Genomic DNA, 17840 nt, shown 5'->3' with positions numbered 1-17840 from the left:
TTCTGGGCCTCAGTTCTCTATCTGTAAAATGGGAAGTCTCCAAAGATGTGAAGTTCTCCAAGAACGGGGGGAGACGCTGATGGCCAAGTCAGAGGGATGCGAGAGCAGCTCGGAGGGGAACTTCCAGCGGGCCATCTGTTCAAGTGGACAGGGGAGCAGCCCCAACTTCACAGTGGGAAGGACCCAGTGAGAGTCGGGCTCTGTGCTGGCAAGGGACTCTCTGTGCCTCAGTTTACACGGAGGGGGACCACCCATCCCGGTTTGCCCAGGACTGAGGGGGCTCCAGGGATGTGGGGCTTTCAGTGCTAAAACTGGGGAAGTCTCAGACAAACCAGGACCGGTTGGTCACCCTCGAGCGGGGCCAATCCCTCCCAGGCCACGGGGCCTGGGGAGCTGGTCGTTTGTTAGATTCCAAATGGGGCGTCAGAGGCCGGTAGCCCCACCTGCGGCATTAGGTGAGGGGACTGACTGGGGGGCCTGGAGTGAGTGGATGCAGAGCCCCACGTCCCCCAGACGCATCTTCTCCTTCCTGTCCCCAGGGCAGCCACAGCCACTTCTCGGGAGGCTCGGGCACAGCTGGGGACAAGGTAACTGCCACAGCCCTGCTCCTGGGCCTTTAGGCCCTGTGAGCTATGAACCCGTGCAGGAGCAGTGCCCTGGAGGGGCCAACTCGCAAGACCAGGGACCCCATAACCAGCCTCTTAACGAGCTGTGTGACCTTGGGCAAGTCGTTTCTCTTGAGCCTCAGTGTCCCCATCTGCAAAGACTCGTCATGCAAACACTTAACATCTCCTGGGCCTCTGCTGCGTGCCAGATGCTGTGCCGGATGCTTGGCATTTATTAACTCATATGATCCTCAGAGCAGTCTTTGGAGAGGAGGAAACTGAGGCTCACAGGGAGACCGTGCCTTGCTCAGGGTCACACAGAGTAAGTGGCCGAGCCGGGACACAGAGCCAGGCAGCCAGAAAAAAGCCCTTGTTCTCAACCGCTAGGCTGTGACCGTGCCGGCTGAGCACCTGGGCGCAGGTGGGTCTGCTCTGCACGCCCCCAGGCGCCCTGCGGAAGGGAGGGCAGAATTCGCCACACGTAAGCCACGTCAAGGTAGGACTTGTGCGGCGGGATGTGCCCAGGAGAGGAGCGACTATCGCTAAGAGGATGCTGGTGCACGTCGTCTGTGTGAAGACCATAAAACCACAGCTCGTGGCACCTGACGCCTGAGAGACTCGAGCATTCAAAGTGAGGTTTCCACTTCTATGAATGGGGCCCAGAAAGATACTCACTCCCAAGTGCCGTCAAAGATCGAAGCAACAGTGTGTAACACGAGAGAAACACCGGGAAGAACACGCAGGTCCCACAGTCCGTGTCCCCGGATGGAACTGACCCAGGCACTGCAGTCATATATGTCGGATGCTTATAAAGCACTCACATCCTGCTGGGGGGAAAGCAGGCCGTCACGGTGCACAAAGAGCATCGTTTCAGCTGCGTGTGGGTGCTTAGAGGACACTGAAGGAAACGCCCCCAGCACTCATCTCTGGAGGCCACAATCATGGCTGGCCCTTTCTTTGTGAATGTATTTTCCTTTTCTAGGTTTTTAAATAGAAAAGTGTATATAATGGTGTGTACGTCAACTTTAGCATCAGGAAACAGATTGGAAACGGTGCAAAGACCTTCCAGACACCCTAGAACGCAGGATGGCCAGCCACCTGCAGCTTTTGTCTGTCTCCGTCCTTCTACAGTCTCTTGGGGACAGCTCCTGCCACGCCCAACCCTGAGTTTCCCAGGCTGCCAAACTTGGTTTCCCAACGCCGCTTGGCCACAGCGATGTATGCAGCCAGTCATGTCACTTCTCCAGACGCTCCTCAGCCTGACTATGGAAGATCTCCACGGAAGGTCCTCTGGAGGGGTTTAGGAACCCACTCAGACATCACAGACTAAGCCGGAGAGCATCTCATTCCCTAGGAGAGGATCAGGGAGCTTCTTCTGTAAAGGGCCAGAGGGAATCTTTTCAGCTTTGTGGATCTGTCACAACTATTCACCTCTGTCACCGTGACATGGAAACAGCCATGGTCCTTATGTTAATGAACGGGTGTGGCTGTGTGCCAATAAAACTTCACTTAAAAAACAGGCAGAGGGCCGGATTTGCCCACAGGCTGCAGGTTTGCTGACCCCTGACCTAGAAAAATGGGAGTCACTGGCCATGAGGACGACCAGATTGCAGGAGGAAGTTACCCACCAGGTCCCCACTGGTGGGCGGAATAAACGCTGTGCTCCTCAAGACTATGCTGCTGGCTTTCTCAGTGCAGGGTGTTATTTGAGCCAGGCAAGTGCCAGGCACTGGGATGAGCCACAAACATGACACACACTGTCCTTGCCCTCTTGGGAACTACAGATTAGTGGTCAGGTCAAAAGCCACCAGCCAGGGCCACTGAACGTGGTCAGGCGGAAAACACAGGTCAGTGAATCAGGAGAATTAGGTCCCTGCTTTGAGCTTGCTGTGTGGCTTTAGGGAATTCACCTGAGCTCTCTGAGGTTGCCTCATCTGGAAAATGAAGATTTGAATGTTTAGTGCAAAACAATGCAAGGACTCAGGAAAGGTCCGAGAGTAGGTAGGGCTGCAGATGTGGGCAGAAGCCAACTGCCTCCCCTCTGACTCCTGGAGTCCATCTATCCGAAAACTTAAGAGCAAAACTCGCTAATAGGTCTCAGAGTGCCAGCCCTCAATGAATAAGAGCCGACGCCCCTTGCCTGCTCCAAGAGCAGGAACTCTCTCCCTGTGTAGGATTCCATGGCTCCCCATTGCTTTTAGAATAAAGATTCAACTCCCCAACCTGGCTGGCAATGCCTTGACCAGCCTCTTCTCTTCCAGCCTCATCTCACTCCCAGGCCCCCACGTTCTCCGCTCTGGCTCCTCCTCTGGGCTCCTCGTGTTTCCTCCTGACACACGACCTTCACATGTGTGGTTGCGTGGGGATCTCCTCTTCATTCCTCAGACCCAGCTCCTGTGCCATCTCCCCAGGAAAAGCCCTTCCTGACCTCTCCCCCCACCAACTCCGTGACCTCAGAACACTGTGCCCCTCACCAAGAGGCACGTGATTGCTTGATAAATGTCTGACTCCCTAGAAGCTCCAGAAGCATGTCTCTTTTGCCCACTGATGCATCTCCTGGGCCAACCACAGTGCCTGGCACACAGTAATAACAACTGCCACATCTATCAGGTGCTTTTTCACACCACCACCACCCTAGGCCCTTGACATAGACTAATTTGTTTAATCATCACAATTGCCCCATGAGGTAGGTACTGTTAGTAGTCTCATTTCATAGATTAAAAGACCAAGGCCCAGAGAGGTTAAGCAACTCACCTAAGGTCACACAGCTAGTAAGTGGCAGAGCCAGGGTTTGAACCCAGGCTATCTGATTACCAAACCTGCATTCAATCACAGTAAGTATTTACTGAATAAACATAGAGATTACCCCAGCTTCTCTTGGCTGACCCTGCCTGCTATGATTGGTCCAAGGGGATGCAATGCTCCCTGCCACTCTCCACTGTGACGTGAGCTGCTGGGGTGTGGACAGGAAATGCAGTCAACAAAGCCAGTGGGTGTTAGCTTCCTTTCTATACTGGAGCTCAGTGGTGGGCTAGCCTGGGAACCAAGGGCCATCGTGCTCCTGGGTGTGAACAGATGCCTGTTACTGCTGGAGCACCCCGGGTTCAGTGAATAGCTCCCTGGGCCCCCACTTGGACACTAAAGACTTGATGTCTAAACAACGTACAACCTCCTTGCACTTGGACACTCCTAAACCATCGTCCATGCGCTCGGTGCACTTGCGTGAGCTGACAGATGGACGTGCGTGGTGGCAGTCACCCCAGTCTCAGGGCGGGCGTGGGGCCCAGCGGCATCACCACAGTGGTCAGCTGCGCTTGGGCAGTGACCTATGGGGTTGCACTTTGCTCCTCTGCTGTTTCTGGGTGGGGGTGCGATGGGGAGCTGTTCACACCAGTGACAAGAATAGCGCGAATGAAGACGCCATGGAGACAGAGGAAGCATCCAGTGGCCAAAGCCAGCAAGGCTGAGCTTCACCCTGGTATTTCCCAGTCGTAAGCTGGTCAACTATGCATTCAGTCATTGAGGAAAAGGAGGAGGGAAGAGTTCAATGCCTGTGGAATCCTGGAAATACACGGATGGGCAGGGACCGCAGCTGACTGGCCGGCTATGGCTGCGATGCAATTATCTCTTTGTAACTTCCTGGGAATGAATGCACTGTGGCCCCTCCCCTCAAGACGCCCACTTCCCTGAAAATGGGGAAACTGCAGGAAAAGGGGGGTGACGTGTCTCCTAGAATCAGGCCTGCCTCCCAAGTGGCCATCATGCCTCTGAGGAAGCCAAGGCTCAGGGAAGGACCCAGGTGGATTCCAGCCCACGGGGTCAGACGGCAAAGCCTGCCCCTTCCTCCCAGACAGACGAGAGTCCAACTGGCTGTGCAGCCTGTTTTGGGGGGCAGCGGTTTTCAAACTTACCCACCATGGGACCCTCTGTTCAAAGGAAAGCAAAGATCTCAGACAACAGTGAGAACAGACCTGCTCTAAAGGCAGGCCTGGCCCTGGAGGGTTGGGTGGAGGACTCACACCCAGCCGCCTGCCACCCACCCCCATACATCCTCTTTGAGTCAAGGGAAGGCTCCCGGGCTGCGATTTGCCAGTTTGACTCATCTAAAGGGGAAATGGCCAGCTGGGGGCCCACTGCAGCCGGGATGCAATTCCCTTTCTCGAATGGGAACAGAATTTGGGGGAGTTCACGGGCCGCCCCGGGTTCTGGCTGCCGCTCCAGGCAGCCCCGGGAGCAGGCTTCCGGGATGGGAGCCTGCAGAGAGCAGCCGTTCCTCCAGACCGTAAGAGAACGAGGGCTCCCAGGGCTCACCGGGTCATCCCGGGCGCCGGTCCAGACCTGCCCAGAGGGCACCCAATCCGGAGACGTGCTCCAGACTCAGCGCTTGTCCCGAGCTGGGCAGCAGCCACCCCGAGGACCGGCCTTCAGGGTGGCCCTGGTGAGATGAAGAACTCCGATCCTGGACCTCAAGGGGCTCTGATGGAGACAGACCTGCATGAGGAAGGCGTCTTGGCTGCAAACTCAACTCAACTTGGGTTGAGGCAATAGGATTCCTGGGGTGTCTCATGGAACTTAAGGTCAGAAATGCAGCTGGACCTTAGACACCGACTCAGGGAGCTGAAGGGACCCAGAAGCCCGTTCTCCACGACTGCACACCTGCTCTGCCTGCTTGCTCCCTGGCTTCCCTGACCCCCAGGCTCCTGTAAAGGGAACTGCAGATATGACGCCACTGGAGGTGGCTCCGTGGGCTCACTGGCCCAAGCGACTCAGCGGAGGCTCTATGCTGGCAGCAAACAACTGCACACAGACGATCCGACAGGCGCCCCATCCCAGATGACGTCTCTATTTTCAACTCATTCATTCAACTATCTATTAACACAATGTGCCAGATCCTGGGGACATGATATGAATGACACAAGTCCCTGTCCCCGCAGAGTTTACATTCTTCTTGGCAGTCAAAAACTCAATGAGTTGAAGAGCTGGTGGTAATAAGGTGTGATGGGGAAGACAGCAGGGGAGGGGGGTGAGGCGGTGAGCTGGGCAGATCCTGGGTGTGGGGTAGGCTGGGTGGTCCAGAGGGAGCAGCACATGGAAAGCTCCAAGACAGCAGGCCTCGTGAACACAAGGGGACATGAGAGGAAGTCCGAGAGGCGGCAGGGCCAGCCTCGACCGATTGTGAGGATCTTAGCTTCTATTCTGAGTGGCATGAGAAGCCATGGAGAGTTCTGAGCCTAAATACAGGGGCCAGCAAGCTTCTTCAAGGGCCAGACCGTACATATTTCAGGCTTTGTGGCTAGAAGGTCTCTTTCACAACTACTCAACTGTGCAGGTGCGGAGCAAAAGCAGCCATAGAGGATGCTTAAACACACAGGCGTGGCTGGGCTCCAGTCGACTTTATTTACGGACACTGAAATTTGAATTGCATACAACTTTTACTGTTAGATGCCACTGTTCTCCTCTGCGGTGTTTGTCAACCACTTAAAAACGGAAAAACTATGCTTACCTTGTGGGCTATACAGGAACTTCCAGTGGGATGGATTTGCCTGTGGGCTTTAGTTTGCAACCCCTGCCTTAAGACCATAAAAGGTTACTCTGGTTGCTGTGTTGAGAACAGACTGAAGTGGGGGACAACAGGAAGCTGGGTTTGGAAACTGTGATAGTTAACTTTCCATGTCAGTTTGACTGGGCCACTGGGCACCTAGATATCTGGTCAAACATTGAGTGTGTCGGTGATGGTGTTTCTGGGTGAGATTAACATTTGAATCAGTAGACTGAGTAAAGGAGACTGCCCTCCCCAACGTGGGTGGGCCTCATCCAATCAGTTGAAGGCCAGAATAGAACGAAAACATGTAATAAGAAGGGACTTCTTGCTGGACTGCCTTTGAGCATTGGTTCCTTGCCGCCTTTGGACTCAAACTGAAACATTGGCTCTCCCCAGACTCGAGCTTACTAAATGGACATACCGGGCATTGTTAGCCTCCATGATCCCGTGCGCCAATTCCTTACAATGAGCTCTGTCTCTGTCTCTCTAATACACACACACACACAAACATCCTATTGGTTTTTCCTCTGGATAACCCTAATACAGAAGCTCAGTCAACACTGGAGATGATGGGGCACCCACTAGTGGGGTAACAGCGGCGGTGTGAGAAGTGGCTGCAATACAGGCGTATTTTGAAGCTGGAGCAACATGAGTAGCTGACAGCCTGCGGACGGGACAGAGAGAGGAGTCTGGAGGCAGGACCCGGGTTGGGGGGCTCTCGCCAGGAGGCTGAAGAGGGTGGGCTTTGTCCTGGAGACCGGAGGGGAACCATCTGGGTCTCCCTCAGAGACCTTGACAGATTCTGTTCTAGAAAACATCACTGTGGAAGCAAAAAAAGGGAACAGGTGGGCAGAGGCAGAGGAACCAGTGACAAGGCTGTTCAAACAGTGGTCTGGTCTCTCCTCCAGGGGAGCCTCGCGGTTCTGCCCAGGTGCCCACGTGGGGATCTCTGCCTTGCCGTCTTCTGTGACGTTTTGATCCACTGCCCCAGTGGAAACTGCCCAGGGTGCCCAGAGCTCCTCTGTCATTTTGGGAACCCTAGTTGAGGGTGGCAGCCAGCAGCACGATTGTGAGCCACAAGGTGCCCTGTGCACCTTCTAAAACCCAAACCTTATCTCAGCACGGAAACGAACCTGCAACAACTTCCTGTTACTTACGGGCAACTTCCCGGTTCTCAGACCTGGTCCCTACAGCCCCAAAGCTTAGATTCTGTTGCTGAAATCCTGAGGGTAGATGTCCGACCCTCAGGGCACAGAGCGGCAGTCTGGACACCTTTCCTCGCTGGACCACTTGGGTCATGTGCGCCACTACAATCTTCTCCGGGACCTCTACGCTCTCAGTGTCAAGGTTACTCAGTGAAGTAACGTTTACTCGGTGAAGGCCGAGGTCAACAGAGCCTGGGCCAGTGGGGGAGACTGACCTGAGTGACGCGAAGATGGCAGGACTCAGGGAAGGGAAGCCTGCGGCAGGGGACCCCACGAGCCCCTGTGGAGGTGAGGCTCCGCACACGGGCAACCGCCCTCCACCTGTGCAGCACCTCAGGGCCCGGGCGCCCTGTGCGCGACCCCTGTACTCTGCAATCTGTTGGCAGTACCTGGACTAGTTGGTGGTGCGGGTGGGCAAGGTGCTTTCTGTGCATCTGAAGCCCCCGCGCACACAGCTCCCGGCACCCGGCGAGTCCTCGCTGTCCCCCTCCAAACACCGGGACTGCCCGCCTCTGCCAACCTGGAGCACCCCCGACACCCAGCTGCCTGCCAGGCCTCCCTCAGGCTCTCTTCCGCCTGGAGCTGCTGCAAACCCACCCACGCCGGCCCTTCCAGGAACATTCTTTCAGTCTCCACGGGCAGTGTGAGGAAGACCCCATTAAAGAAACAAACAAAGAACTGGCACCCGGGCGTTCTGGTCACACGAGAAATCTGTCTGCTCGCTCTTCAGCTGCCTTCGGCCTCCTGAGCTGCGTACTGAAGCGGACTGACCTCTTATCCTCCGACCCCAGGCTCCCTGGGCAATGGCGTTGGTACTGCTTTCCTGTCACGTGAGCCGTGCTGTTCACCCACTCACTCCCCTCACCCCCATTTACTAACTCAGAACCTTAAAATCCGTTTTCTTACCCAGTTTCATCTCCATGCAATAAAATAAAACTACACTGCGCTTCAAAGACCCCGCCAGCCTCTCTAAACTCACCCTCCTCCACATTTCAACCACCTAACAGACTCAGCAGCTACCCCATCCTGGAGTATCTTTGGATCTGGAGCACTTGCTCTCTCCCCACTTCTCCAGAAACCTGCCATCAGGGGCTTTCACAAAGCACACCATGATTACCGTCTCCCAGCAAACACCTTCCCCTCTAAGCTTTCGGTAAACCGTGTGCTGGTGACAAATTCCTGGGGGCAGGGACGAGGAAAGCTGTTATCCACCCGTCAGCCCTCTCGACCTTAGAACTGGACACATCCCACCAGGGAGGTGCCACCACCCCCATGTCAAACAGAGCAGGGAGCCAGGACTGAGAGGAAGCGAGCTATAATGTATTCTCGCCTCTCCCTGGGCGAGAAGACATTTCCCAGTGTCCAGGGCCTTCTTTCTTTGCCATCCTGGAGTGGTAGGCAGTCTGATTTTTACGTACCAAAGCTCTCTTTTCGTCTGTGACTGGTTTCACTGCTTTGGGATTTAAAACGTTCTCCTCAGTTTGAAGTCTAGATAAAAAGGGACTTATTGTTTGCTTCTAAATTTGGAAAGAAAAACAGTTTCCTTTCCTTTGACTACGGCCTCCACAGAGAACGCACCCTGGTGTCGCCGTGCGGCTCTGAGGAGCCCCCGCCCCCAGAGCTGCTGAACGACGCACATTGCTTCCTTCCCCACCACTGACTCACCATGCTTGTTCTAATCTATTATTAATTTATCACACATTAATTTTAATAACTTCTTTCTGGGAATAAAGACATTTACAGGAAATTTAGAAGTTCAGAAAAATTACCCTAACAGCTACATAGCAACACAAAGCAACAACATACACATAGCAACAACATTTGTGGTATTTATTCCACACATAAATATACATTGTTTATGCATAGATCCTTAAAAGGGTTTGTTGAAAACCATCTGTCCTGGGGTCCTTAGTTAAGTGACCTTGCTCGACTCATTTTTACTCTTCCAGTTCCTAAATATATACTCCTATAGCTTCCTTAGGACAAAATTCCCAGAGGTGAAAGTCCTGGGCCAAAAGGTAAGAACACTGAGAGCATACCCTGTCACACTAGTCTCTGGAAGGAGTGTACCAATTTGCACACACTCCTAGCAGTGGAGGAAAGGATTTTTTTAAGTAAAAAAAAAGGAACAAAGGGTGCTGTCCAGCCTGGACAACAGTCCTGCCTGTCCGAAGAAGGAAAAGTGGGTGTCCTTGATCGTGACTCAGGTCCACGACCTGGTGATGGCTTTAGGACGCCTAACATGCTGGCAGAAAGGGAAGGGCCACTTAGAGTTAACAGATTCTTAAGAGCCAACAAAACGTTTTTCTGGACACAGAACATCAAGTACGGCAAGGGAAGTAGCCTTTAAAAAACGGAAGTTCTCCGGCGACAGGGCCTGGCTGCCGGCTGTCTGGAGCTAAGATGGTGACCTCTCAGTATTCTGGAAAGCCAGGCGGCTGAAGTGAGAAGAACCGTGGGTTGTAAACACTCCACACCACGCGTCTGCCCCCTGACCACGGGCACCCAGGGGCTACAGACAGCATCTGCCAGCTTCTACTTCCTGCCACCACGCACGCTGACCACAAACCTGGCCGCCGCTACCCCAGACTACAGCAACTTTAGGAGAAGGTGGGTGAGGAGGGGAGCTTCGTGCCACCCTATTTACCAACATTCAGAAAAACCAAACGGTGGGGAATTCTTCACTAGAGTCACTGAAATGTCATGAGACAATGTTTTAGTGCAAAAAAGGGAAGCTGGAATAAAAATCAGAGCCAAGCCAAGAGAATTTTACTGCTACTGAAGAAGAAAGTGCTTTCAGAGGCCGTCAGGGAAGCAGCTGGGCAAAGGAACCGCGACAGCCGCGCAGTGAGGGCTCCCTGTGCGCCAGCTCTTTCCCCGAAACCAGAGAGTTCCCACCACCCCTCTCCCAAAATATGAAAAGGGACTCACCCAGGTTAGGAGCTCTGCCCCCGAGCACAGCCCGGCGAAGGCTGGAGGCAGGATTCAGATATCCAGGCCTGCGGGAACGTGGCACGCAGGCACTCCACTCCAGGCGAGCCCTGGACCTGCCCCTCTGGTGAGCTGAGTGGCCCACCACACGGCCCCGTATCCCCCCTGAGAGGTCAAAGTCACCTGGCTAGTTCCACTGAGTCAGAGAAGCTGGGCCAGGCAGAGCCGTGGGCAGCCTCCAAGACAGCCCAGGCGTGAAATAAACACGGACACCATTTTGTAGTCAATGATTTTTTATCTTTGAAAATGGAAGCAAGTGTTTTGACAGAACACCATGGCTGCTCTATAAGAGCCGATCTAGGAGTAATGCACTGGTTCTCCTCCGGGATAGCACGGCTTAAAGAAAAGACAAAACAGGACAAACAGCCCACAATGCTTCAGGCGCCGATTCTGAGCCTGGCGGGGCACCCGCTCGTTAAGTCAGCCGTAAGCTGCACACTAGGACCAGGGTAACCTCTCCTTGCCCGCCCTCTTCTCTCTGAACCACGCTCCTGATGGTGCTTCACCAACAACAACAATTTTGTTTACTTACTTAATTTGATACTAGAACTGTAAAATATTTTTGAATCTTCAAAATGAAGGTCCTCAGCAGACTATGCTGATAAAGAAACATGTCCAGATTGGAATATAAGTCACTGTAATTATTGTTTTCTTTGTATCTCATTATCCACTTCAATATTAAAACACACACACAAAAAAAAACCACACCAAACACTCAGATGCCCTGAAATTGTGGAGACAGTGTTCCCAGTATGGGTTAAGAACACGGTACCTTTTCTACGCAACATCACCCCCAGCTTGGCTGCATTCTAACCCGCTGCCACCACACTCTGCCTCCAGCCTTGCTGCCAGTGCACAGACGCTTCCAGCCAGTTCCAGCCCCATACCAGCACGAGCATGTGCAAAAGTGGGCCCATTATGGTCCCAATGACCCTCTATGCTCCATGTTCCATCACAGACACTCAGCCATTCCAGAACAGAGGCTCCTTAAATCCTGCTTCTCAAGCATGCACGAGAAAATGGAAACGGAGAGAAGGTCTAGCTGACCAAGGAACAGAGCAGGGGACCAGGGCTCAGCCTCCGGCCCGCCTGAGTGGGGGGCGCCTGCTGTGACACAGCTGGGTGCGAGCTGGAGGGCGCAGCAGGTTAGTCTATGCAGAGGGGCAGACGGACATGTCTGTACATGTTAAAGCTACAGCAGAGGTCTGCACTCCTCGTCGTGCTTCCTTCTAGACCATTCTTCTCAGCCTCAGGATCCAACAGCACCTCTGGCCTCACCTCAGCTGAACGGTTAGAGCCAAAGGGCAGGAAGGAACCGTGAGCGAGGCAGTGCACGGTGAGGAGGGAGGGAGGCACAGGGAGAGCCCTTCTCCCTGCAGCACGGCCCAGCCCAGGACAGCAGGGGACAGGCGGGAAAGCGGAGGGTCACACAGGCAAACCCTCCCCTCCAAGGTCCCTACTTCTCAGCGCCCCAGCGTACTCAGGCGCTGGGCAAGCTGCTGAAATAGGTGAGAAGGACACTCAACAGTGCGTACGTCCTCTCGTCCCGGCACGCCTAGTCGAGCACCGGCCCAGACCTGAAGCCCGATGTTAAGGAGATGAGGGCAGCGGTTCTCTGTGTAACGACACTGCAGACACACGTGCTAGTTAGGCTAGAGTGTAATCATCTGAAGCACAGGATAACCAAGAAGCAGAATTCCGTTCTGCTACAACCACCCAACTTCTAGAAAAGAGAAAGAAAGGAAATGATACGCTCTGGAGCTTTTTTGATCAGAAGACTCAGTGAAATGAGAGGGGCAGGGATACGAACCCACGTGATTTTTCGAGTCTTCCTTTTGTACAGTCACTAAGATGACCAGGTCTGCGCTGCGAACGAGCCGGCACGATGTGCCTACTGCTCAGATTGTTTTCAGGTGAACATTGATACAAAATAATATCTTATCTTCATTTAGTTTATAAACATACACAGTGCTGTCCCTTTCAAATTAAGGAAAAAATAAAACCCACACACAAATACTGCAAGGTAGCAAAATACAAAGAAAAAAAGCTACTACTTTTGGTTTTGGCAACATTTAAAAAAAAAAAGAAATATAAAAAGCAATGTGGCATTGGTCCCTGTTTGTAAAAAAAGGAACTTGGGCACGACACTGAATCAGAATTGGTTGGTTTTCTAAAATTCAGAATATCTGGGATTTTAAAAGTAGCACTTTTGTCTTTTAAAAGTTCAACAAGTCACATAACACTTAAAACATCAAAAAAGCTTTCTGATAAAAAGCTCAGCTTTTAAATCACATTTTGTTTCTGCAAATTTGGGAGACGAATTGAGTTCTTCCTGGAATGTGGCCTATCGCTGGTTAACAATCTGAAATGGAATGTCTCCCAAGGGCAGTGCCTCCCTTTCGCCCTCCCTGGGACCACATCGACAACCAGCCACGAGCACAAGTCCTTGCTCCCATTTTGGGGGTGGGGGGTGGACCTTCAGGCTGCTATCTTCGCCATCTGCTGTTCTAACTTCGAAATACGTTCATCTTGATTGCAGATTGTGTCTTTTATAGATTTGATCTCTTTTAAAATCTCATCCAACTTGGCTTCATTTTGCTAAGGAAACAAGAAAAAGGAGGGAGGGAGGAGGGTGACCAAAATGCAGCACCCAGGGGCCAGCAGGTGGCGCAGCAGCGACAGTCACACGTTCCGCTTTAGCAGCGGGTAGCCACCAGTTCGGATCCCGGTGCGGACATGGCACCACTTGTCAAGCCATGCTGTGGCAGGCGTCCCCCATAGAAAGTAGAGGAAGATGGACATGGATGTTAGCTCAGGGCCAGTCTTCCTCAGCAAAAAGAGGAGGATTGGCAGCAGATGTTAGCTCAGGGCTAATCTTCCTCAAAAAACAAAAAAGCAGTAAACAAAATTTAATGCAGTTGAGAATTTATAAGGCATAAAATGTAATTTTCTATTTTGGAAGTGGCAAGCCATAGCTGCCAGGTTGGGCCTTATGAGAAAGTAATTAATGCTGGTCAGTCCATCAGACACCCACAGCAAAACCACAGTGCATGACAGTGCTACTTCTGGTCCCCATGCCTGTGCACCCATCTGGACAATCTCTTGGGGCACAAGTAAACTGCAGACAAGATTGATTCCTTCAAAGCTGCCCTATATCCCACGACCCCAGTCATGGAACTCCATCAGGAGCAACTTTCTTTTTGGTGAGAAAGACTGGCCCTGAGCTAACATCTGTTGCCAATCTTCCCCTTTTTGCTTGAGGAAGATTCTTGCTGAGCTAACATCTGTGCCAGTCTTCCTCTATTTTATGTGGGTCGCCGCCACAGCATGGCTAGACGAGGGGTGCTAGGTCCACACCCAGGATCCAAACCTGCGAACCCCAGGCCGCCGAAGCTGAGCGCGCAAACTCAACCACCGCGCCGGCCCCAGGAGTAACTTCTATGTGACCAGGATGAAGGCTGACCTTTCAGAGGCTACAAGGCTCCTAACCATCTCCGAGGGAGGGTCCTTCTTGGGAGCTAAATCCTTTGCCCTGCCTGCTAACTCTTCTAAAGAGGCCGGGGCCTCTCCCACATGGAGCTGATTCTTTTGGAAACCTTGCAGTCACCAAAGTCCACTGTGCCTCATGTGGCTTCCTCAGACACTGCCAAACAGCAGCTCCTCCTGGCACTCTGCCTCTTCGTCCCCTTACCCTCTCACTGAGAACTGGCGGCCCTGCGCTCTGGCTCCCTGGAGCTCTGTTCCACAGCCCACCACTCCCTACCTCCCCCTCCCTGCCTGACCCTGCTCGCCCAGTAGCAGTGCTCTCCAGCAGCCACACGGTCTGCACCGTCAGGCTTTGGTTCCCATCGCTCCACTAAAAGGGTTCTTGCCAGGACACCCAAGATCATTTCTGTTGCTAAGTCCCACACAGTGCCAGATCCTTCATGTCACTCGAACGCTCGGCAACCTGGGAACCCTCTCGGCACCCCCTCCTTCCTGGGACCTTCTCCTCCTGGCATCTATGCCCCTATGCTCTCATGTTTCATTTCTACCCCCATCAGAGATGGCTGTAAATAGTTTGGGGAAAGACAGTTAGAAAAACCCCAAGGGGCTCCTGTTCACTCTCAGAGATGGCAGTGAACCAACTTCTGTCCTGGTCATTATCAAAAACAGAGCTAAAGGAGCCAAACATGGCCACAAACTCATAAATGTCACGTGATTGAGGAGGTTCTTCTAAGAGCACAAGTTGTCCTTTACTGAAAGGCCCATCTGTCCGTGGGGACAGTACTCGCCGATGCCCAGGACCGAAGGTGCTCTCAGGAGCACCAGGCCCAGCCCAGCCAGGCACATCCTCCCTCCCATGGTCCTTACCACACTGGCTGTGTCTGCAGTTTTCTTGGGGACGCTGATCAGGTCACACTTCTTGTTTGCACTGGGCTTGCTATCCAGAATGTTCTTCTTGACCACCTTGAGATCCCTGTTTTTGCCTGGAATGTATCCGTGCTTCAAGGAGATGAGGACTGGGTCCGCGTTCTTGCCCTCAAACCACTCTTCCGCCTCCAGCGCCGCTTCGGGCCCCGCCGTGTCAGGGTACAGGTCATCTTGGAACAGGTCAGACTACAAGAGACATTGTGAGGAAACCCTTAGGGAAGGAAAAAAGGTCTGCAGTTTTTAAAATCGTCTTTAAACATGGATTGCCTAGAAAAATGGGCACTTACCTTCCTGGGGACAGTCATGATAATAGGCTCGCACTTTCTCTCGTGAAGTTTGAAGAATCTTCAAAAGGGAAATAAAGGCAAAATGGCATTCAGTAAAACAGGAGGCCGACACAGGCTTAGTAAAAACTCCCCTTCTCCAGTGCCACGTGGGATGGGACACTGCCCATTGCCTCAGCGGATTCGCCCCGGAGAGCAGGGAGAACTCAGTGTTCCCATTTTACAGACGAGAAAACAGAAGCCGAGAGTAGCTGTGCTGGGAAATGGCAGACGGGAGACGAGAACCAGGGGCAGAGAGCTCTGTGCATTACGGTGACAGTCCAATTCCAGTTATCTGGGGGCAGGTCAACACTTGTGAAAAAATTACCAAGTCACCAGACAGGAGGAAACAAACACCTACATACTAGATAGTATCTACGACGTAGATGCCAGGTCTTCTGCCCACTTGAGGTGGGTGAACGTTTGTAAGTATCAATGTGATTTTTAAAAAGGAAAAGAAGGCAATCCTAGGAATTAAAATGTTGGCATCCAAACCATATCATGCATAACACTAAGGAAAAATCTGAGATTATCCAAAATGTGGACAGAGCAGGAACAGAAAACACAAACCTCTGCAGTCAGCACTGTGGTGAAAAGACTGACCAGGGCCCGACATGCAGCTCCGGACACAGCCGCCAGAGCGTGCACCCCTTCAGCAAGCCTCTGTGGCCAACCACAAAGGGGCAGGAGAGGCCCACAGGGCTGTTACAGTAGGTGACAGGGCAATCCACAGGGCAGGTTCAGCACAGTGCCCAACACACAACGAATGCTCAAGAAACACTTAATAAACAGGAGGCGTCCTGAAGGATTTTGCTTGTGGTCTTTTAAACTTTAAGGTGACAGTAAAAGAAGTGTGTTCCCAAACACTGGAGCAATCTTAAATTCAGATTCAATCTATTGTGAATCGTGTTTTGATTGGTATGGTTGACACCACGATTTTGAATTATCTGTGACAGCTTTCCTTCATTACTCCAGTCATAGGGAGTTGAATGGATTAAAAAAAAAATCCATGGGGGGAGGGCACAAAGGGTGAAGTGGTGCACCTACAACATGACTAACAATAATGGACAACTGAAATTCCACAAGGTTGTAAACTATCATAATCTTAATAAAAAGTTAAAAAAATAATAATAATTTTGTAACCTAAAAAAAAAATCCATAGTGGTTAATATAGAACAGGGCTTATAAAAATTCTTTCATTTTTGTTTTTAAAGATGTTAAGTGTCGGGGCCGGCCCCATGGCCAAGTGGTTAAGTTCACACGCTCCGCTGCAGCGGCCCAGGGCTTCGCCGGTTCAGATCCTGGGAACTGACATGGCACCACTCATCAAGCCATGATGAGGTGGCGTCCCACATGCCACAACTGGAAGGACCCACAACTAAAAAAATGCACAACTATGTACCGGGAGGCTTTGGGGAGAAAAAGGAAAAATAAAATCTTAAAAAAAAAAGACGTTAAGTGTCAATTATTTAATAGTGTGACCAGAACAGCAGACTAAGACAAGTGTCCACATAAACATAGCGTTATACAAATGTGTGCTAGGATGTTACACCTAATAAGGTAGTGACAGTGATTCTGTTGTTTAAAGTGGCCAGTGGTCAAGTGAGTATCTTTTGTTGAAAAGTTTGAGAAAGCAGCCCGCCCCCTAGGACGCCCACTAGCATCACGCAATACAAGTATTTTAAAAAGCCAGGGGAGTGGAGAGGCAAGAATGACCTGACACAGCCGAATTTCCTAAACCAAGCTAACCCACCGCCCACGGTGGATCCTGGCTTCTCTAGTGTAGGATCCGCAGGGTTCACAGTCCAGTTTGGAACCTGGTTTGACCCCCTGGCGCAGGAAAACTGTCCCTTATTCCATCACAGGGCCAGGCTCTCCCCTGCTTGCCTCCCAGAGGACACTGGCCACAGCCTCAGTCCGAAGACAAGACACAAAGGCGTCACTGCTGAACTGTGTGTGCAACGCACCTCAGCTAAGGCACGCGACTGCTGCGCTTCCAGCCGTGTAATCTGAAGGGCGGAGGGGCACGGCTGGGCTGAAGGGTGGGGAACGGTTCCCTCCTGCCCTAAAACCGCCCCCTTCTAAGCACGGGCAGGAAATAAGACACTAATGCTGTGCCACCCACAAGGGGAGAGGGACGGGAGCATTCAGCACTGCTTGTCGTCGTACCACTCCTCTATAACGTGGACTATAAACAGTGAGAACACCTTACCTGGCAATCTCACATTTGTTGACATCAAGGCCCCTCTTGGGCATGTGACCCATGCCTCTCTGAGGCTCCTTGCTGCTGAAGGTGTTGAGGTAGTGGACATATGGGGATTCATCCGTGATCTCAAAATAGCGGATGCTGCTGTCACCCTACAAGACATCGGAGACAAGCCCATGTTGAACGTTACCTGAGCCATCGGGTGTTAGCGGGAGTCTATCCCCTATGACCCAGCCTTAACTGGGACTCCGCTGTAGCGGCTGACCTTTCTTCCTCAGAAGAGGCCCGCCTAGAGCAAACGACATCTCTCTCCCTGGCGGAGGAGGCCCTCACTCATGACACGCCAGCATGCCCCCTAACCGTCTCCTCTCCTCCTACTGGAAGCTCCGGCGTTACTCCACCGAGCGAGATGCCAACCAGAGCCAGGGCGAAACAGTAACACCTCTGCCAAACAGCCACCCTGCAATCCAACGTCAACAGCAACAAAACTGAAGACCAGGAGGCCTGCCGGGAGGACGATCGACCTAAGTACCCGATCACCCACGTGGCAGAGCA

General features: G+C 52.4%; 1 protein-coding gene across 10 annotated transcripts in view; it reads right to left on the bottom strand.

The window, feature by feature from the left end:
• Nucleotides 1-10558: 10558 nt before the first annotated feature.
• The window catches only part of CORO1C (coronin 1C), a 73038-nt gene continuing 65756 nt past the window's right edge, over nucleotides 10559-17840 (bottom strand). For all 10 annotated transcript variants that reach the window (XM_070627050.1, XM_070627049.1, XM_070627052.1 and 7 more), the window contains 4 exons: nucleotides 17292-17437; nucleotides 15044-15101; nucleotides 14697-14942; nucleotides 10559-12941 (listed from right to left, as the gene is read on the bottom strand). In XM_070627050.1, the coding sequence (XP_070483151.1) occupies nucleotides 12822-12941; nucleotides 14697-14942; nucleotides 15044-15101; nucleotides 17292-17437 (570 nt within the window). In that variant the 3' untranslated portion in view covers nucleotides 10559-12821. The remainder of the gene's footprint in view (nucleotides 12942-14696; nucleotides 14943-15043; nucleotides 15102-17291; nucleotides 17438-17840) is intronic.

The sequence above is a fragment of the Equus przewalskii genome, chromosome 7, assembly GCF_037783145.1.
Source record: "Equus przewalskii isolate Varuska chromosome 7, EquPr2, whole genome shotgun sequence".
In the NCBI taxonomy this organism is placed as follows: Eukaryota; Metazoa; Chordata; class Mammalia; order Perissodactyla; family Equidae; genus Equus; species Equus przewalskii.
The sequence above is the reverse complement of the archived record's forward strand: the minus strand, read 5'-3'. Positions and strand labels throughout refer to the sequence as shown.